The sequence below is a fragment of the Phyllobates terribilis genome, unplaced genomic scaffold (assembly GCF_046119375.1).
Source record: "Phyllobates terribilis strain yellow unplaced genomic scaffold, ASM4611937v1 Scaffold_444__1_contigs__length_1506546, whole genome shotgun sequence".
NCBI classification, from domain to species: domain Eukaryota; kingdom Metazoa; phylum Chordata; class Amphibia; order Anura; family Dendrobatidae; genus Phyllobates; species Phyllobates terribilis.
In genome coordinates, this window is record NW_027363204.1 from 104,505 (window position 1) to 127,432 (window position 22,928).

Here is a 22,928-nt window from a genome sequence, read left to right on the forward strand (position 1 = left end):
GTAACAAAATGACAGCATGCAGACCAACAAGTGACATCGCTGGAATCAGGTTCTCAGTCACTACATCATGCTGCTCTCAGATTACATAGCAAAAACCTGCTGACAGGTTCTTTTAACCCAGATTAGGTTATCTCAGCATGGGTTTTCAAAAGCAGACATTTCTTTAAAAGGGGTATTACTAGCTCATGAAGTGATCATCAGTCTATGATTGGTGAAATTCAGATTTCCACCGATCGGGAGATCAGCCATCAGTGGTTTGTTCTGCAGTCTACACTGCTATCATTATATTTGCATATAGAGATAACAGGGCATTTGAACAAGCACACAGCTTTGGCCAGTGAGAACCATGATTAGGAGACCTGCTCTGACTGAAAGCCTCGGGGCTGGTGATTTTGCAAGATTTAGAACAGCAGCTTGTCAGAAGCAGACACAGGGGTGAGCAGATAACTACTATATAGAAATTAATGGGCTGGACAAAGAATACTGGGATAAAAGGCGTTAACTTCTCTCCTGGAAAGTAGCTACTGTGCAATCATGGCCAGCGTCTGGGCTGGCACTAGTGGCCCAGCTCTATGGAACAAGCTGTACACTATGTAAGATAAAAGCTCACAGTGCACGCGAGTGACAACAGATCAAAAAAGCAAGTCAGCTACAAACTTGCTTATATTCATACTGTCTCACTAAAGCAATTTAAGAAGTTCAGAATACCCCTTAAAAGATAAATGAGACATGATGTCATGACCTTTGTGCCTCAGCTCCACTAAATACTAAAGCATATGATGTGCTGTCCTTATAAAACTTTTTGAAAGCATAAGAAATCCATTAATATGTCAGTGAAAATACAATGCTTGGTATGTGTGAATATAGAAATGTCAGTATACAAGAAATACTAATTAATTCCAAAGTAAATGACGTTTTCTGTGTTATTTATTAATAAGAACGGCCGTTCTCTATTTGAAAAAGACAAAAAAAAGAAGAAGTGAAACGAACCAAGGATGGAGCTACAATCCTGTGTCCTAATGAATATCAATTATTTCCAGTTAGTGAACTCAGAAGAACACATTAAAGATTTATCTGCTCTGCCATTAACATAACTGCATTAGCATCCGTCCTCCTGCTCAATGTGTCTCTTGGCGCTTCCATTATAGCAGTGAACAACAAGCCGTTCACACAGAAATGTCTCAGTCACTGGACCATTATAGCTCACACCCTCGGAACAAATTCTTTTCATTTACAAGATTCTCAACATTTTTACTGGAATTTGGGACAGTTTCCAGAAAAAAAAAATAATCCATCATCATCAAAATACAAAACCACCACCCTACGTCATCCTACTTGGCATGGAAACACAACACAAGTACTTTGCTTCCGATTGCCGAAGGTTGGTCGGGAAAAGTTAGTCATTAGAATTTGCAATTTGACAGAGATAAGCCAAAAGTCTATACATATTTTTCTAAAAAAAAACATACAAAATTAAGCTGCTGTATTTATAGTTGACAATAGAATAAAAAAAAAAATTAAAAAGGGGTTGTGCACTTTGGACAATTCCTGCAGGTTAGAAGGACCCAGGCCAAAATTGTCCTTTTACTTAGAAGGATGCATGCCAAAATTGTCCTCCTGCTTAGAAGCACCCATGCCAAAATTGTCCTCCAGCTTAGAAGGACCCATGCCAAAATTGTCCTCCAGCTTAGAAGGACCCATGCCAAAATGGTCTTCCAGCTTAGAAGGACCCATGCCAAAATGGTCCTCCAGCTTAGAAGGACCCATGCCAAAATTGTCCTCCAGCTTAGAAGGACCCATGCCAAAATTGTCCTCCAGCTTAGAAGGACCCATGCCAAAATTGTCCTCCAGCTTAGAAGGACCCATGCCAAAATTGTCCTCCAGCTTAGAAGGACCCATGCCAAAATGGTCTTCCAGCTTAGAAGGACCCATGCCAAAATTGTCCTCCAGCTTAGAAGGACCCATGCCAAAATTGTCCTCCAGCTTAGAAGGACCCATGCCAAAATTGTCCTCCAGCTTAGAAGGACCCATGCCAAAATGGTCTTCCAGCTTAGAAGGACCCATGCCAAAATTGTCCTCCAGCTTAGAAGGACCCATGCCAAAATTGTCCTCCAGCTTAGAAGGACCCATGCCAAAATTGTCCTCCAGCTTAGAAGGACCCATGCCAAAATTGACCTCCAGCTTAGAAGGACGCATGCCAAAATTGACCTCCAGCTTAGAAGGACGCATGCTAAAATGGTCCTCCAGCTTAGAAGGACCCATGCTAAAATTGTCCTCCAGCTTAGAAGGACCCATGCCAAAATTGTCCTCCAGCTTAGAAGGACCCATGCCAAAATTGTCCTCCAGCTTAGAAGGACCCATGCCAAAATTGTCCTCCAGCTTAGAAGGACCCATGCCAAAATTGTCCTCCAGCTAGAACCGGCAATAATCTGCTCTAAGGTGTGGGGAATCTTGGCGTTAAGTGTTTAATTTAACTGCAGCGCCACCACTGGGAAAATAAAGGATTACAGAGGGTCCATCTAGGTCTGTGTAACACAGATGGACAGGTCCTCCAGAACGAGGGGTGCTCCTTGTAAATGCTCTCCTATCTGGCTCACTCTCTAAATTCCCAATTTGTGTACAACGCATTATGAAAATTTTCTACCACTGGAGAACCCAAATACCAAACCAGGCGTCGATCTACAGAAAACAATGGACAAAGCTGTATAAAAGCTCAAATAAAGAGGTATTCAAGTTCACTTATCATCCTTTACATCTATCTGCTATACAGTCATGAACAAGCATTGAAGCAACACACTGAATGGGTCAGTGGGGCAGCGCTGGAGAAAGAATGTCCACCCTTCACATGGGTTCTGTCTACAGCACTAAAAGAATCTGCATTTACAAGACCAGCGCTCAGTTGTCTTCACAATCACCTCATACTCCTGCACTCATGTTCCTGGGAGACCCAGAATATCATACTTTCGTAAAGAGGAGTTTGGAGGTTTAAGGTTGGGAATTTTTATAGCACAGAGTAATGTTCCCAACTACTCAGGCACCATCATGTTCAAGGCTAACATGGCATTCAAGAGGCTTCTAGAGAAGAACACAAGCTGCCGGCTTCTAATGACAAAAAGTCTAAAAAAAAATTTCAAAAAATGTATGTTGTCTTTGTGAAATATCCCACCGTTTCGTATTTAGCAGCCCATGGTTTGCAACAGAACCTCTTCTGACAAGGGGAAAAAGCTGCACCTTCCACAGAGTTAGAGACATATATTTACAATGACTACAGAATTTTTTACAAATTGACAATTTTTTTTGCCTATAAGGCTCTGTTCACAGGTCATTTTTGGATACATTAGAGGTGTAAAAATCATAAGTATTCACAGATTTAGATCTAAGCATCCACAGGCCACCATGCACCAAACAAATATGGTTTGACTATATGTGCACCAGTATGCGTTTTGGTTTTGTTTTTTACAATGAGGACCTAAGGGTGCGTCCTTCCTCATCTCTCATTTTGACTTGAAATATCCATAGATGAACGGCACCAGATCACCAGTTTTTGCATTACTCTGGCGATTTTCTAGCACGACTCATCCAATGATATCTCAAGCCAAGGGGAGATAAGAAAGGACACATCTGTGTCATGGTATGTGAACACAATGGTGTGTGTCAGAGGTATAGTATGGGGGAATATTCCCAAATTATACCTCTGACTTTGCCATTACTGTTGTCTTCCGACCTGTGGCTTATTTTACATGATAGAAACATAACTACATAAAGCCTTGTATGTGTCCATCATTTCTGTACAGGCTTTCATGTTTTGCCTCCTTGATACTACGGTTAAGGAATCGCTACGAGGGGTCATTATACAGTGACTGAAAGCATAAAATCTCCTGTTCTCCAGATAACAATGCATATCTAACATTACAAAGATGTCGCTCATGTGTCCTTTACTGTCAGAAATTCCTAATCGCTCCATAGAGACAATGGAACCTTATTGAACAGGTAAAATGTTCTTTAATTAAAGCGAGAAAGTGAAACAAACCTTTTCCCAGTGCACAATCTCCCAGGCTCCGTTCCGTAAAACTGAAAAGGAAAACAGAGCGGTTCTCAAAAAAACCAAACATTGAAATTGATGTCAAATTCCAGCACAGATACGTACAACCAAAGGAAACTCCAGGCGTAGTACAACCATTTACAACACTTTAAAATTAAAGCCAACAATAAATAAATATTGGTAAATATAGTTATCTATATACACATATCGCATATCTCTCCCAATCTATCTAGAGATTTAAATCTACCTATCTATATATAATATACTAGATGGTGGCCCGATTCTAACGCATCGGGTATTCTAGAATATGTATGCGGCCAACCGGGTGCAATCAGCAGAAAATTGTTTAAATTTGGCGCCAAAATCGCTGATTGGTCGCGGCCGGCAACCGCGACCAATCAGCAAAAAGGTGTTTAAATTTGGCGGCAATATCGGTGATTGGTCACGGGTGGCGGCCGCGACCAATTAGCGAACTGTGTTAGTGAGGACCGGAGAGCTTGTTTAAATTTGGCGATAAAAGCGCTGATTAGTCGCGACCGTGACCAATCAGCAAAATGGTGTTTAAATTTGGCGCCAATCTCGCTGCTTGGTCGCGGTCGGCCGGCGGGAGCGACCAATCAGCAGAGCGTTGTTTAAATTTGGCGCCAAAGTCACTGATTCGTCCGCGACCAATCAGCGAATCGTATTAGTGAGGACCGGGGGAGCGGTGCTGCCTGTGCGGCTACTTCCGCTGCGAGAAGCTGGGAGATGAGCGGCTGCTCGCAGCAGAAGTATCCCGACCGGCAGCGCCGTTCCCCGGTCCTCTGTTCACACTTGCCGTCGGGAGATGAGCGGGCCAAGTCGCTGATCTCCTGACAGTAGTCGCATGGAGGTCAGCGGCGTCGCCGGTCGGGGTCCTTTTGGTGCAAGCAGCTGGGAGATGAGCGCCTCGCGCCGCCTCATCTCCCGGCTGCATGGCCGCTGACCTCCGTCCTGCAGATGAGCCGCTAACGGCCGCCATCTTTTTCTCAAATCCCGCGTCGCTGATTGGCCGCGGCCGGACCAATCAGCAACGCGGGATTTCCTGGACAGACAGACGGGATAAGACGAATATATTATATATATATATATTTATATATATATACACACACACAAATATATACGGTGGTGTGAAATAGTGTTTGCCCCCTTCCTGATTTCTTATTCTTTTGCATGTTTTTCACACTTAAAGGTTTCAGATCACAGAACAAATTTAAATATAAAAGACAAAGATAACACAAGGAAACACAAAATGCAGTTTTTAAATGAAGGTCTTTATTATAAAGGGAAAAAGAAATCCAAACCTACAGGGCCCTGTGTTAAAAAGTAATTGCCCCCCCTAAACATAATAACTGGTTGGGCCACCCTTAGCAGCAACAACTGCAATCATGCGTTTGCAATAACTGGCAATGAGTCTTTTACAACGCCCTGGGGGAATTTGGGCCCACTCATCTTTGCAAAATAGTTGTAATTCAGCCACATTGGAGGGTTTCCGAGCATGAAACACATTTTTAAGGTCATACCAAAGCATCTCAATCGGATTAAGGTCAGGATTTTGACTAGGCCTCTACAAAGTCTTAATTTTGTTTTTCTTAAGCCATTCAGAGGTGGACTTGGTGGTGTGTTTTGGATCATTGTTCTGCTGCATAACCCAAGTGCGCTTCAGCTTGAGGTCTCAAACAGATGGCCGGACATTCTACTTCAGGATTTTTGGTAGACAGCAGAATTCATGGTTCCATTTACCACAGCAAGCCTTCCAGGTCCTGAAGAAGGAAAACAGCCCCAGACCATCACATTTTACTGTTGGCATGATGTTGCTTTTCTGAAATGCTGTGTTACTTCTACACCAGATGTAATGGGACATACACCTTCCAAAAATTTCAACTTTTGTCTCGTCAGTCCACAGAGTATTCTCCCGAAAGTCTTGGCGATCGATCATAAAGATGTTTTCTTGCAAAACTCAGAAGAGCCTTTATGTTCTTATTGCTCAGCAGTGGTTTTCATCTTGGAGCTTTGCCATGCATGCCAATTTTACCCAGTCTCTTTCTTATGGTGGAGTCATGAACACTGACCTTAACTTCTTTGGATGTTGTGGTGGGGTCTTTTGTGACCTCTTGGATGAGTAGTCACTGTGCTCCTGGGGTAATTTTGGTCGGCTGGCCACTGCTGGGAAGGTTCACCACTATACCATGTTTTCGCCATTTGAGGATAATGGCTCTTTCTGTGGTTTGCTGGAGTCCCAAGTCCTTTAGAAATGCCTTTATAACCTTTTCCAGACTGATAGATCTCAATTACTTTGTTTCTCATTTGCTCCTGAATTTCTTTGGATCGCAGCATGATGTCTAGCTTTTGAGGATCTTTTGGTCTTCACTTTGTCAGGCAGGTCCTATTTAAGTGATTTCTTGATTGAAAACAGGGGTGACAGTAATCAGGCCTGTGTGTGGCTAGGGAAATTGAACTGAGCTTCTCAAAGATGTGATAAACAACAGTTAATTTATGTATTAAGGAAGGGGGGGTGGGGGCAATCACTTTCACACAGGGCCCTGTAGGTTTGGATTTCTTTTTCCCTTAATAATAAAGACATTAATTTTAAAACTGCATTTTGTGTTTACTTGTGTTATCTTTGTCTAATATTTAGATTTGTTTGGTGATCTGAAACATTTATGTGTGACAAACATGCAAAAGGAAATCAGGAAGGGGACAAACACTTTTTCACGTGTGTGTGTGTGTGTGTGTGTGTGTGTGTGTATATACACATAGATGGAGGGAGACATATATAAACAATGTATAGATCTATATATACAGTGGGTAATAAGTATTTGATACACTGCCGATTTTGCAAGTTTTCCCACCTACAAAGAACGGAGAGGTCTGTAATCTTTATCATAGATACACTTCAACTGTCACATTGTATGGTTCTTAAATAATTAAATTGCATTTTATTGTATGAAATAAGTATTTGATACAATAGAAAAACAGAACTTAATATTTGGTACAGAAACCTTTGTTTGCAATTACAGAGGTCAGACATTTCCTGTAATTCTTGACCAAGTTTGCACACACTGCAGCAGGGATTTTGGCCCACATCTCCATACAGATCTTCTCCAGATCTTTCAGGTTTCGGGGCTTCTGCTCGGCAACATTGAGTTTCAGCTCCCTCCAAAGATTTTCTATTGGGTTCATGTCTGGAGACTGGCTAGGCCACTCCAGGACCTTGAAATGCTTCTTATGGAGCCACTCTTTAGTATCCTTGGCTGTGTGTTTCGGGTCATTGTCATGCTGGAAGACCCAGCCACGACCCATCTTCAATGTGCTTACTTACTGAGAGAAGGAAGCTGTTGGCCAAAATCTCACGATACCTGACCCCATCCATCCTCCCTTCAATACGTTGCAGTCGTCTTGTCACCTTTGCAGAAAATCACCCCCAAAATATGTTTCCCCCACCATGCTTCATGGTTGGGACGGTGTTCTTGAAGTTGTATTCCGCCTTTTTTTTCCTCCAAATATGGTGAGTGGAGGGGATATGAAAAAGTTCTATTTTGGTCTCATCTGACCACATGACCTTCTCCCATGCCTCCTCTTGTGGATCATCCAGATGGTCATTGGTGAACTTCAAAAGGGCCTGGACGTGTGCTGGCGTGAGCAGGGGGACCTTGCGTGCCCTGCAGGATTTTAATCCATGATGGCGTAGTGTGTTACTAACGTTAATGTTTGAGACTGTGGTCCCAGCTCTCTTCAGATCATTGACCAGATCCACCTGTGTAGTTCTGGGCTGATTCCTGACCTTTCTCAGAATCATGCTTACCCCACAAGGTGAGATCCTGCATGGGGCCCCAAATCGAGGAAGATTGACAGTATTCTTGTGTTGCTTCCATTTTCTAATCATCGCGTCAATAGTTGTTGCCTTCGCAACAAGCTGCTAGCCTATTGTCCTGTAGCTCATCCCAGCCTTGTGCAGGTCTACAATTTTGTCCCTGTTGTCCTTAGACAGCTATTTGGTCTTGGCCATGGTGGAGAGGTTGGAGTGTGATTGAGTGTGTGGACAGGTGTATTTTATAGAGGTAACGATTTCAAACAGGTGCAATTAATACAGGTAATGAGTGCAGGGTAGGAGGGCTTCTTAAAGAAAAACTAACAGGTCTGTGAGAGACAGAATTCTTGCTGCTTGGTAGGTGATCAAATACTTATTTCATGCAATAAAATGCAATTTAATAAAGTAAAAATCATTTTCAGTTTATTTTTAGATTCTGTCTCTCACAGGTGAAGTGTACCTAAGATAAAAATTACAGAACTCTCCTTTGTAGGTGGGAAAGCTTTCTAAATCGGCAGTGTATCAAATACTTATTTTACCCACTGTACATAGATATATAGAGAGATCTCTACATATATCCATATCTCTCTCTATATACATCTATCTATATCTATACACACACACACACACCCTTTATTGGGGTTGCCCCCGGTCCTGACTAATATTCGCTCTGCACTGGGGCCTGCTGTCAGTCAGTGCCAGGGGCGCAGTTACAGACTGAACCCACGCCGCCCTCTTGATTGAAACCGGAATGCTGCAGGGGGTATAAAGTTAATTTTCTCCCCTCAGCATTCGGCTAAGTGCGGGCAGGTTAGCAATGCTATTACCCTGCAGATTTACCCCATATTAGCAAGTTAGTAGAGTTTTTATGGTGACAGGTTCCCTTTAGCATTCTGTGTTAATTAGTTTTACAAAATGTGATTATGGTCAGTCAGAACTCTGCTTTCCTGATACATAGCTCTACAGACTTGAAACCTTACATTCTGGCAGCCTGATGCCACCACTAGAGGGAGCTGTGACGTTTCCTGCATACTGGTTTCTTATGGATTACAGTGTACAAACAGTATGCAGAAAGCTCTTATGCTCTCTCTAGTGGCTGCTGCAGGGAGCCAGAATGTGAGCCCTTAAAATGATGAACATGCAGGGAATGGGGAGCTCCGATTTCTATAAAGATAAATAAGGACATTTCTCAGGAAAACATTCTACAACTATTTAAAAAAAATAATGAAATGGTATACGAGTTGATATTCACTTGAAGCCATCAACCTGTCACAACAAATGATATATGACCAATTATGTGAGATACCCCATTAATAGCAGCAATTTGTGTATAAGCATTAAGCAGAGCAATTATTAGTCAGCCGAACTGCAGGCAAGGCAGAAACTCGAAAGTGAACCCATCAAAGTGAAAGTAAAAGTAGAAGATGTGAAATATTGCACAAAACCAAACCCTTCCCATTGATCCATGTATTTCTGTGCTAGGGATCTCCATTATTGTATCTCATTATGGAAACCCATTCTGTATCTGAGCAGGCACTGTGTGTGATTGTGTGAGGAGAATGGAGGATTAGGCTATCCTCAGAGACACTCCGGGAACATGGAGTCTTCGTAAAACGTACGCGGTATTGCAGCTAAAGCATGTACGTCTTTAAAGGGAGTCTGTCACACAAAATGACTGTTCAAACCAAGCACAACACCTTGTAGGGCACAGAGTCTTAATAAAATGTGCACCATTCATTTCTAAGTCCTTGGCTGAGTTTGCCAGAAATTGTTCTTTATTGAAACATGCTAAAAACATGCTCAGTACACACTGGGTGTAGCCAAACAGCTGAGTGTACATTTCTACTTACTTGCCTCCATCTCCTCTCCCTTGTTCCTTCATCGGCAGCACTGCCTTTATAGGGGGATGGTGACAGATGTAAAGCATGTAGGTGGGAAGGTGCATTGAACGGCTTAGCCACACCCAGGGTGCACCAAAAGCCTCATTAGCATATTTGAATAAAGAACAATTTCTGTAGTAATGTGGCAAAGGATTTAGACACTAAAAGTATGATTATTATTAGGGCTACATCCCCTATAAGTTGCCATGCTAAATTTGAACTGTCGTTTTGTGCTTCCTCATTAAAAAACTGGCCACAAAACTCTGGTACAATGATATACAATATATCTGATCCAACTAAAAAAAGAAAAATAATACTCCAGAACTTACCTTGGGTGATTTTCTTGTTTACAACATTGTCAGCTTTGTGTCGCTTCTGTAAAACACAAAAATTATGCAATTAATGATAGAAGATCTGATAACAGAGACATTTCTTGCATTAAAGCCATCAATCAAGCTTAAGAGGCAAGTGCTGAGCAGAGAAACAACCTCAGGAGGCAAAGGTTAGTTAAGTGCTCTGTCACGCCCCGAGCACTTAACACCTCATTTGCATATGAATTACAACACAAATTTCTCTGGAATGCAGCAAGGCATGGAAGGCATAAAGGGATCTTTCATTTCACAGACCTGCATGCCCACATATGCAGTTTGGAGGGCAGGAAGGAAGGGGGAGGGGGATAGAGGTTGATCTTACTGACAGATTCCTTTTAAAATTAGATGGGAAAACTTTCAAAAGGGATAATACAGCCATTCGGACATGAATTTTCAAAGTAATTACAACAGCCTCATCAGGTCTAACAGTTCTATTTCTTATTGTATTAAGTTCATAATTAAATCTGGTGACAAATACTCTTGAAAATGGTTGTCCCACTACTTCGATACTGACGGCCAACCCTACGGGATAGGTCATCAATATCGGATAAATGGGGTCAGACGCTGGCAGCTTCAGCCAGATGTACAGAGTATGGAGCAGTAACAGGGCTGATATGTACACTGCGTAGAGGCCATTTTCAGGTGCTGCATCTCACCTCCTAATAGTTAATAATAGTTTATTTTTATAGCGCCAACATATTCCGCAGCACTTTACAAATTTTAGGGGGGACTTATACAGACAATACAGAATAAGCATATCTCATATCGAACGGAGTGAGGGCCCTGCTCGCGAGCTTACAGTCTATGAGGAAGTGGGGGAGACACAAAAGGTAAAAAGTACATATATTGTATAATGCAGCCTTGATATACTGAATAGGATAAATAATAATACATGGACTGGTCGCCAGCCAGTATGTGTGCAGTCCTGACAGAGGCTTTTATGTGCATGGTTGGTTTGAACCCGAAGTTGAAGAAGATTTTAATATGGGGGAAAGCTGGGATGGACACAGTGTGTTTAGGTGATACGCCAGTCTAAAGAAATGTGTTTTTAGGGTTCGCTTGAAACTGTGGGTATTGGGAATTAATCGAACTGTCCTGGGTAGTGCATTCCAGAGAATTGGCGCAGCACGCGAGAAATCTTGGAGACGGGAGTGGGAAGTTCGGATTATGGAGGATTTTAGTTTCAAGTCATTTGCAGAACGGAGGGCACGTGTAGGGTGGTAGACTGAGACAAGGGAGGAGATGTAGGGGGGTACTGAAGCATGGAGCGCTTTGTGGGTAAGCGTGATAAGTTTAAAACGAACTCTATATTGGATGGGCAACCAATGCAATGACTGGCACAGGGAAGAGGCATCCGAGTAGCGGTTGGCGAGGAATATGATCCTGGCTGCTGCGTTCAGGACGGATTGGAGAGGGGAGAGTTTAGTAAGAGGGAGACCGATTAGTAGAGCGTTGCAATAGTCAAGACGAGAATGAATAAGAGCGACAGTAAGAGTTTTTGCCGAGTCAAAGGTGAGAAAAGTCCTGATTCTTGAGATGTTTTTGAGGTGTAGATGACATGAACGAGCGAGTGATTTGATGTGAGGAGTGAAAGAAAGATCTGAATCAAAAATGACCCCAAGACAGCGGGCTTGTAGCTGGGGAGTAATGGTTGAGCCACAAACGGAGATGGCAATATCGGGCACAGGTAGATTAATGGAGGGAGGAAAGACGAGTAGTTCAGTTTTTGACAGATTCAGTTTTAGGTAGAGGGAGGACATAATGTTAGACACAGCAGAAAGACAATCACTGGTCTTTTGTAGTAATGCAGGGGTGATGTCCGGAGCAGAGGTGTATAATTGGGTGTCATCAGCATAGAGATGGTACTGAAAACCGAATCTACTGATTGTTTGTCCAATAGGAGCGGTGTATAAGGAGAAAAGAAGGGGGCCTAGGACTGATCCTTGAGGAACCCCGACAGTAAGAGGAAGTAGGGAGGAGGAGGAGCCGGCAAAAGACACAGAGAAGGAGCGGTCAGAGAGATAAGAGGAGAACCAGGAGAGAACCGTGTCCTTGAGGCCAATAGTGCGGAGCATAGTGAGGAGGAGCTGATGATCCACAGTGTCGAATGCTGCAGAGAGATCCAGGAGAATCAGCAGGGAGTAGTGACCATTAGATTTAGCTGTTAGTAGATCATTAGAGACTTTAGTGAGGGCAGTTTCAGTAGAATGTAAAGAGCGGAAACCAGATTGTAAAGGGTCAAGAAGAGAGTTGTCTGAGAGATAGCGGATTAGACGGGAGTGGACCAGGCGTTCCAGGAGTTTAGAGATAAAGGGAAGATTGGAAACAGGTCTGTAGTTGGCCGTGCAGTTCTGGTCGAGGGATGGTTTTTTAAGTAATGGATGTATGCTGGCGTGTTTAAAAGAAGAGGGAAAGATACCAGATGAGAGGGAAAGGTTGAAAATTTTAGTTAGGTGAGAGGTGACAGCTGGAGCAAGGGACTGAAGGAGATGTGAGGGAATAGGGTCGCTGGTGCAGGTGGTAGGGCGAGAAGATGCAAGGAGCCTGATCACTTCATCTTCCGTGACTGGTTCGAAGTCAGAAAATGAGCAAGATACAATGTGGCGGGGGGGAGCATGCATAACATTTGGGGATTGGGAGAAAATTTCCTGTCGGATATGGTCAATTTTTTCTTTGAAATAGTTAGCCAGATCGTCAGCGCTGAGGTCGGTGGTCGGGGCCTGCGCTGTTTGATTGAGGAGAGAATGAAACGTGTCAAAGAGTCGTTTAGGATTATTGGAAAGTGAGATGATGAGGTTGTTAAAGTAGGTTTGTTTGGAGAGGTGAAGGGCAGAGTTATATGTTTTCAGCATAAATTTATAGTGGAGGAAATCTTCGGGCAGATTTGATTTTCTCCACAGCCGTTCAGCGCACCTGGAGTACCTCTGGAGAAGACGTGTTTGAGGTGTGTGCCAGGGTTGTCGCCGTCTATGCCGAATTGTTCTTTGTGTAGGAGGTGCGGCTTCATCCAGGGCGCATAGCATTATTTTGTTATAATGCTTCAATGCAGAGTCGGGACATGAGAGGGAGGAGATTGGGGCCAATGATGATTGCAACCTTTTTATAAATTTCTGGGTGTTAATGGCGCGTAAATTTCTATAAGTGTGGACGGTGGGAGTGTCTTGAGTAGAGTCACAGTTCTTGACAGAGAATGAAAGAAGATTATGGTCAGAGAGTGGAAGGGGAGAGTTAGTAAAGTCATGTACTGAGCAAAGCCGGGAGAAGATCAGGTCCAATGTGTTCCCGTCCTCATGTGTAGGAGAATTAGCAAGCTGTGAAAGGCCGAAGGAGGAGGTTAATGATAAAAGATGCGTGGCAGATGGGGAAAGAGGATCGCCAATTGGGATGTTAAAGTCTCCCATGATTATCGTGGGGATGTCGCAGGATAGAAAATTTGTAAGCCAGGCAGCAAAGTGATCCAGGAATTGACGGGGGGCACCTGGGGGGCGATAGACAACCGCCACTCGCAGGGAGAAGGGCCGGCAGAGTCTGACTGTGTGGGCCTCAAAGGACGGGAAGATAAGGGAGGGTACAGGGGGGATAACCTGAAAAGTACATTTTGTTGAAAGAAGCAGACCAACACCTCCACCTGATCTGTTGTCAGGTCGCGGGGTATGAGAGAAATGTAGGCCACCATAGGAGAGAGCTGCAGCGGCGGTGGTGTCAGACTGCTGGATCCAGGTTTCAGTGAGAGCCAGAAACCTACTGCACTGTTGTACCTGAGAAGGGCCACTACACAGTCCAGCTCCATACTCAGTCATTTCCAAAACTTTTGAGACTAACAAAAATTTGGGTTTCAACAAAGTTTGCCATTTTACTTTTTTAAAGCGTCAATTGGCATTAACCCTAGATTGTTATGAAGAGTCACAAAAAAATCGCACAGTCATTCCTTGCAATGAAAGTTAACTTGAAGGGCTATTCACATCTCCAAGAACATATCCCAATATGTAGTAGCCGGTGTAGTAAAAATAAGAATATTAGCAAATACCTCCAATTAGAAATGTAGTATAGTTTTTCTTATTCACTAGGTCTCTTTCCTCATGTGCAGGGCATTGCAGGACCTTAGGTATCCAGCAGCAAACTTTGTGAAAAATCTAATTTCTGGCCGTCTCAAAACTTTTAGCCACGACTGTACATCTGTTCGGCTGCAACTATCAGTGGGATGCCGGCGTTTGACCTCCTTGATCTAATAATGATCCAATAGGTCACTAACATCTAAATAGTGGACATCACATCTAATATGTCTACGTAGCACTGCTCCAGGCATAAAGTGATTGGTTGTCCAGGATATTAGACAAAATTGGCAACTTTCTACCAAACTCTCAGCTCTTCGACTTCAATGGAACTGAGTCGCGATACCAGACACAAATAACGGTCATTTGTTTCAGGGGGGAAAAAGGTAACTAGATTTGTCTAATCTTGAAAAGTTTTTTTTTTTTTTTTTTTAACTTCACATTGGCTCCAAAGTCCAGATATTTAGGAATCAAAAATTTTGTTCACATTGGCAACAAATTTTAGTCGCCAACCGGGACTCTGGGGACAGAGGAGCTTTTTCTTTTTCTCCCTCCATGTCTATGTCCACAGGCAATGTTACAATGGTGAGGGACACCTAATTCCTCAGTTCCTTTGGTCAGACGACTGCAACCTGCCACAAGACACAATCTTACATATACATCTCTAAATAATCAATAACCAAGGTTGGTAGGAGAGATCCTTCTCCTGTCAGTGAGATGCAACTCCACAAAAATCCATACAATAATTGGAAGGTCATCGTCTAAACAAACTGTGCTATGTTCACGCACAAACGGACTGGCCAACCTGGCGGCAAACGGCAAAGTGTGACTCATCATGAACTGATTATGTGAGGAGCACGTAGGAAGCATCTGGAAGTAATACAGGCCAATAATCATCACAGAACGGCTGCACGGAGGCTGCCCAAGCCCAAGAGGAGATAATGGACAAGTGCCGGCTACATCACACATCTACATGTAATGAGCATCGATCTACAATAAGGAAAATTCCAGGACATGACATCAAAACATCACATTGAGTACCATGCAGGAAGGAGAGAGATAATAAAAAGGGTCTATGTGATACTGACTGGAAATAACAGAAGCTTTGGGACCACAACCGGCTTTACAGATGACCAGGCATATGGGCGAACATACAGGCCTCATGTATTGAGCCGCTTACCATACAGTGACGGGTCATCCATAGGCTTCCATACAAAAAACAAAATAAAAAAGGGTGATGAAATTTTTTTCCCCCTGGTAGTCAGCCAAATATAGCATATGCTTTTTTTCCATAAAGTAAAAATAAAAAAAGGCAAATGTATACCGATAAATTCCTGTGGTCTAAAAAAGGGGTCCTGTGTGCAGGGCCTGTTTTAGACAAAGTGGGGTCCTAGGAAAAAGTTTAAAGTGGGGCCCCCAATGCTGACATATTGCACCATCACACAAACATTTCGGTTATATTTACATGCGCTGAGTTCAGGCCATTAAACGGCCATGATGGACAATATTGAAGTCGTTCGGTGCTCGTTTCCCGGCCTCTTTACACCGGCTGAGGAAGAGTGATAGGGACAGAACAAATCACTAGTAGATCAATCTGTCCCCATACAGCATCATGTTATCGGCAGCACATCTGCAGTCTACACCGGCGATGTGCTGCTGAGAACAAGGATTTGTGTTCGGGTATAAACAAGCCAATCACTCGATGAATAGGCAGCATTGTGCTCGTTTAGCATAATGCACCCCATAGTCCTCCATATAATATAATGCACCCCATAGTCCTCCATATAATATAATGCACCCCATAGTCCTCCATATAATTTAACGCACCCCCAAAGTCCTCCATATAATAATGCACCCCCATAGTCCTCCATACACAATAATTGGCCCCCCCATAGTCCTCCATACAGTATAATGCAGCCCCCATATAGTACATACAGTATAATACACAGCCTATATTCCTTGATAGCATATAGTGCCGCCCCCACAGCGTATAATGCAGCCTACATATAGTATAATGTAGCCCCCATACAGTATAATCCAGCTCCATATAATAAAATGTAGCCCCCATATAGTATAATGCATGCCCATATAATATAATGTAGCCCCATATAGTATAATGCAGCCTCCCTATCTATTATAATGCATGCACATATAATGTAGTCCCATATACTATATTGCAGCCCCCCATCTAGTATAATGCATGCCCATATAATATAATGTAGCCCCATCTAGTATAATGATTGCTCATGTAATATAATGCAGCCCCCCATACTGTATAATGCAGGCCCATATACAGTTGTACTCAAAAGTTTACATACCCCGGCAGAATTTTTGCTTTCCTGGCCTGGTTTCAGACAATAGGAATGATAACAAAAAAAACTTTTTCTCCATTCATTTTTTTTTTTTTTAAACTTGATCTGTTTATTAAACAATTTTATAAACAATTATACATTGTATTTGGTATCGGAAAACATCTAAATATAGCATATCGACATGGATATGTTTTTCTTGACGTACAGACCAAAAGTTTGGACACACCTCATTTAAAGAGATTTCTGTATTTTCATGACTAAGAAAATTGTACATTCACACTGAAGGCATCAAAACTATGAATTAACACATGTGGAATTATATACTTAACAAAAAAGTGTGAAACAACTGAAAATATGTCTTATATTCTAGGTTCTTCAAAGTAGCCACCTTTTGCTTTGATGACTGCTTTGCACACTCTTGGCATTCTCTTGATGAGCTTAAAGAGGTAGTCACCGGAAATGGTCTTCCAACAATCTTGAAGGAGTTCCCAGAGATGATAGCACTTGTTGGCCCTTTTGCCTTCACTCTGCGGTCCAGCTCACCCCAAACCATCTCGGTTGGGTTCAGGTCTGGTGACTGTGGAGGCCAGGTCATCTGGCGTAGCACCCCATCACTCTCCTTCTTGGTCAAATAGCCCTTACACAGCCTGCAGGTGTGTTTGGGGTCATTGTCCTGTTGAAAAATAAATGATGGTCCAACTAAACGTAAACCGGATGGAATAGCATGCCGCTGCAAGATGCTGTGGTAGCCATGCTGGTTCAGTATGCCTTCAATTTTGAATAAATCCCCAACAGTGTCACCAGCAAAGCCCCCCCACACCATCACACCTCCTCCTCCATGCTTCACGGTGGGAACCAGGCATGTAGAGTCCATCCGTTCACCTTTTCTGCGTCGCACAAAGACATGGTGGTTGGAACCAAAGATCTCAAATTTGGACTCATCAGACCAAAGCACAGATTTCCACTGGTCTAAAGTCCATTCCTTGTGTTCTTTAGCCCAAACAAGTCTCTTCTGCTTGTTGCCTGTCCTTAGCAGTGGTTTCCTAGCAGCTATTTTACCATGAAGGCCTGCTGCACAAAGTCTCCTCTTAACAGTTGTTGAAGAGATGTGTCTGCTGCTAGAACTCTGTGCAGCATTGACCTGGTCTCTAATCTGAGCTGCTGTTAACCTGCATTTCTGAGGCTGGTGACTCGGATAAACTTATCCTCAGAAGCAGAGGTGACTCTTGGTCTTCCTTTCCTGGGGCGGTCCTTATGTGAGCCAGTTTCTTTGTAGCGCTTGATGGTTTTTGCAACTGCACTTGGGGACACTTTCAAAGTTTGCCCAATTTTTCGGACTGACTGACCTTTATTTCTTAAAGTAATGATGGCCACTCGTTTTTCTTTACTTAGCTGCTTTTTTCTTGCCATAATACAAATTCTAACAGTCTATTCAGTAGGACTATCAGCTGTGTATCCACCTGACTTCTGCACAACACAACTGATGGTCCCAACCCCATTTATAAAGCAAGAAATCCCACTTATTAAACCTGACAGGGCACACCTGTGAAGTGAAAACCATTTCCGGTGACTACCTCTTGAAGCTCATCAAGAGAATGCCAAGAGTGTGCAAAGCAGTCATCAAAGCAAAAGGTGGCTACTTTGAAGAACCTAGAATATAAGACATGTTTTCAGTTGTTTCACACTTTTTTGTTAAGTATATAATTCCACACGTGTTAATTCATAGTTTTGATGCCTTCAGTGTGAATGTACAATTTTCATAGTCATGAAAATACAGAAAAATCTTTAAATGAGGTGTGTCCAAACTTTTGGTCTGTACTGTATATCTAAGTAAACATGTCAAATGTGTTACCACATACATATATATAGTTTCCTTGTCTTAGGAATGTCACATCTTCTGAAATTATATGCAGAGAAAAAGATGGAAAAAAAAATAGGATATTTTCCTCATTAGGATACAACCCAAACTCTTAACCACAACTTATCAAACTTGTGCTGTCTTTTCCATGCTTAAAATATCTCACAACATAATGTATAAGGATCTAGATTAGTGTTGAGCGAGTATGTTCTGTTAACCCTTTCGCCGAGTATGCTCGGGCCGAGCTCCGAGTATTTATAGCTGCTCGGTGATATGGTTGAATCGCTCCCGTGTGCATGATTTGCAACTGTTTGACAGTTTTATTACATGTGAGGAATGTCTATTTCTTACACATTCATCACATGTAATAAAGTTGTCAAACAGTTGCAAATCATGCACACGGGAGCGATTCAACCATATCACCGAGCAGCTATAAATACTCGGAGCTCGGCCCGAGCATACTCGGAACAGAACATACTCGCTCAACACTAATCTAGATGTCTGCCTCCGTAAGTTACATTTGTCGCTTGTAACACATGATTTACTATTCATACACACATCTCCTGTATAGTTACTTTCAAGCTCAAACCATTCTCCTAAATAGAGATTGTAAGATGTGAAGAATTCCAATAGTCCCATATTTTGGAGAATTTTAATGGACAGCCTCTATTTTGGTATATAATCTTTTCAAATGGAATTACTGAGTTAACCAGAGCAATCCAGGAACGCAACGTTGGCTGTGTGTTACCCAACCATCTCAGAGCCAATAATTTCCTGGCTAAAAACAAGGTCTCTCTCAAAAAAAATCTTAATGTGATGGCCCCAGGCATCATCCTCCATTACCCCAAAAAGGCAAATCAGGGGATCACATGGAATTGGAATCGATATTAAAGAGGATAATAGGGAGGTAACTTCTTGCCAGAAGGACCTAATAATGGAGCAGCAAATTAAAAGGACAAAGTCAGTATCTATGGTATGACAATGTAGACATTCTGAATTAGAGGAACGTCCCATTTGATATAGTCTGTGGGGTGTAAAATATGACTGATGAATAGTGTTGAGCGATACCTTCCGATATCAGGAAATATCGTATCGGACCGATACCCAAAAAGTATCGGATATCGCCGATTCCGATACCGGAAACCAATGCAAGTCAATGGGACACAAATATCGGAATGAAAATAAACCCTTTCTTTCCTTGTAGGTTAATTCTACATGAAGGAAAACAACTAAGAATAATGTAGAATGTATTATGCGAAAAGCCGGCAATTCAGCAGCGGCATACACCGGTACCCGACAATTTACAACAGAAAGAATAGAGCACCACACATAGATTAGATAGATAGAAACATGTCCGTCACATATATATGAAGTACAGTGACAGTGTTGCTTACTGTACTTGTCATTTAGTGTAAAGGATTTATTAAAAAAAAATATTAGTGTTTTCATGCATCGTCTCTTTAAAAAAGCCGGCCGGCAATTCAGCAGCGGTACCCGACAATTTAGAATAGAAAGAATAGAGAATCACACATAGATTAGATAGAAACATGTCAGTCACATATATATGAAGTACAGTGACAGTGTTGCTTACTGTACTTGTCATTTAGTGTAAAGGATTTATAAAAAAAAATTGGCGTGGGGTTCCCCATAATTTTAGTCTCTAGCGGAGGTTAAGCAGACGGCTGGGACAGATGTTTGAAGCCTGGGAAGGGGGTAATACCCACGGAGCTTCCCAGGCTACTAATATCAGCCCCCAGCTGAATACCTAGCTTTTACTAGCTATTAAAATGGGAGACCCCCCCAAAAAATGATGTGGGGTCCCCCCTATTTTAATAGCTAGCAAAGGCTAGGCAGACAGCTGGGGGCTGATATTAATAGCCCAGGAAGGGTGCCATGAATATTGGCCCCCTCCCAGGCTAGAAACACCAGCCATCAGCCGCCCCAGAAATGGCGCATCCATAGGATGCGCCAATTCTGGCACTTAGCCTCGCTCTTCCACGCTGCCCTGGTGCGGTGGCAGGGGGTAATAGTGGTGGGGTTCATGTCAGCGCCAGCTGCCATGAAGCCCAGGTTAGTAATGTTGGGCGTCTATAAGACACCCCCATTACTAACCTACAAAGTGTTAAAAATAAAAAACACACACTACAGCCAGAAAAAAATAATTTATTTGAAATAAAACACACCATTTTATTTAATTCTTAGTTTACTAAAAAAAAAATAGTTACCTGTCCACGTTCCTGCACTGATCTCCCATGCACAGCTGTCACATCTGGAGATGGTGACAGCTGTGCATGGCTGCTGTAAGCTCAAGCTGCCGGGAACACGTCCGCTCCCGGCAGCGGGAGCCACTGACTGAGGTCACTGGAGTGCATTCAGGCAGCGCAGCTCCAGAGACCTCCTTTACGGCACTGCTGTACCGTGGGAATTTCTCACGGTACAGCAGGGCCGTAAAGCAGCTAACCGGAGCAGCGCTGCCTGAACTCCGGCGAACCCGCTTATGCAGTGACGGGGCTGCTTTACGGCCCCATCATTCTAGCGGCGGCAGCGGTTCAGAGCGGTCACATTCTATGTGGCTGCTCTGAACTGGAGATCTTCGTGGGACACTCGTGGACTACTACGGAGGGGTAAGGATAAGGTTGTGGTTTATTATTTTAGATTTTATTACAAGAGATCGATGGCTTCGGGGAATTAGGTGTCTAGGTGAGTATAGGTGTAGTTTTTTATTTTTTACTTTATTTTAGGTGGCGATCGGCGGGGACAGGTAATGTATAAAGTAATTTATTGTAGGTAACCACTGGCCACCAATGACATGTATTTAAAATTTATTGGGGACCATGGGGCAGTTTAAATAGCAGGATCAGGCTGATGGGAACTACTGCTCCCATCGAGCTGATCCTACTGGCACGAGTGGACGGGGGACAGACATAGGCCGATGGGAGTAGTAGTGTCACATCAGCCTATGTTTGCCTGCACGCAGACACCGGCAGACATCGCACAGACACCGCGCACACCCGCAGACATCGCACAGACACCGCGCACACCCGCACACATCGCACAGACACCCACACACACTAATCATGACGGGTCTGGGAGGTGAGGCTGACCTGTGCGACCGTGGGAAAGTTCATGTGAGTTCATGCAATGCAGTAAAGCATGAACTCACATGAACCCTCCGAGGGCACCGCGGCGACTTCAAATGAACAGCTGATCAGCATCACCTGATACCTCAGCTGTTCATTTGAAATAACCGGCGGGAAAGCGCAGCACAGAACGGGAAAGCCGGCGGTGAAGTCTTTTCACTGCCGGCTTCCCCGCCCGAGTCCTTCGCTCCCCGCTCCTTGGTGCTGCGCTCCCCGCCCGGTCCTAACTTACGATCGGGATGGGAGGTGGCGAGGGGAGCGGAGGATCGGGATGGGACGCTGGGGGGAAGCAGTATGGGGCTGTGTGATTGTTTAAAAGCCGGCGGCTTTTTACCGCCCGCCGGCTTTTAAACAATCAGGAGAATTCTCTCACGCTGGGATGGCATTCTGATGACAGGCTGGATCACAGCTGAGCGCTGCCATTCAGCTTGTCATCCTTCAGAGACACTGCAGAGCGCAGGCATTATGGGAACTTCCGATTCCGGTATTCGATATTGTAAAAGTATCGGAATTCCGATACTGAAATATCGGGTATCGGCCGATATTCGCGCTATCGGAATGCTCAACACTACTGATGAATAATATAAAGCTGAATCATCTTATTATTAACAGATGGAGAGACAAATGACGGAGATTCCAAAATTTCATCCCATTCCTCCTCCCCCATATTCGGAATTAGAAGTCTCCATTTGTTTTTTGCTGGCAAAGGAATACGATCTAAACCTGTTGATAGCAAATATGTATACAAGCTAGATAAAAGACCTTGTGGGCCTTGAGATTTAAGTATTCCTATTAAGGGAAATGAGGAAATAGTTTGGTTTATTTCACAGTTCTGCAAGTTCCACTCATGGTTATTGGTTGGGTGAAGCCATTTGTTGTCAAACTACTGTGTTTTCTCTTTTTAAATCTTAATGACAACAAAAAACATCCAAAAGTTCACATACCCTGGTGATTTTGGCCTGATAACATGCACAGAATTTGACACACATGGGTTAGAATGACTACTAAAGGTAACATCCTCACCTGTGACCTGTTTGCTTGTAATCAGTGTGTGTGCATAAAAGCTGAGTGAGTTTCTGGGATCCAGACAGACAGACTCTAGCATCTTTCATCCAGCCACTGATGTTTCTGGATTGTGAGTCATGGGGAAAGCAAAACAATTGTCAACGGATCTACGGGAAAAGGTAGTTGATGCACAATAAGGAGGCACTTGAAGAAAAATGAGCGGCATCGTCGAGTCGCCAGAAGAAAGACAATAATGCACAAATGCCACAAAGTATCTCGCCTACAACACGCCAAACAGCATGGAGACAAGGCTCAAAACTTCTGGAACAAGGACATTTGGAGTGATAACACCAAAATTTAACTTTTTGGCCACAACCATAAACGTTACATTTGGAGAGAGGTCAACAAGGCCTATGATGAAAGGAACACCATTCCTACA

The 22,928-nt window shown here is 43.1% G+C and overlaps 1 protein-coding gene across 6 annotated transcripts in view; it reads right to left on the bottom strand.

The window, feature by feature from the left end:
* The window catches only part of LOC141229003 (phospholipid-transporting ATPase IA-like), a 183,805-nt gene that overhangs the window by 98,005 nt on the left and 62,872 nt on the right, over positions 1–22,928 (bottom strand). For all 6 annotated transcript variants that reach the window (XM_073667375.1, XM_073667374.1, XM_073667377.1 and 3 more), the window contains exons 6-7: positions 10,081–10,126; positions 4,031–4,071 (exon numbers count right to left, since the gene is read on the bottom strand). In XM_073667375.1, coding sequence (XP_073523476.1) covers positions 4,031–4,071; positions 10,081–10,126 — 87 coding nt within the window. The remainder of the gene's footprint in view (positions 1–4,030; positions 4,072–10,080; positions 10,127–22,928) is intronic.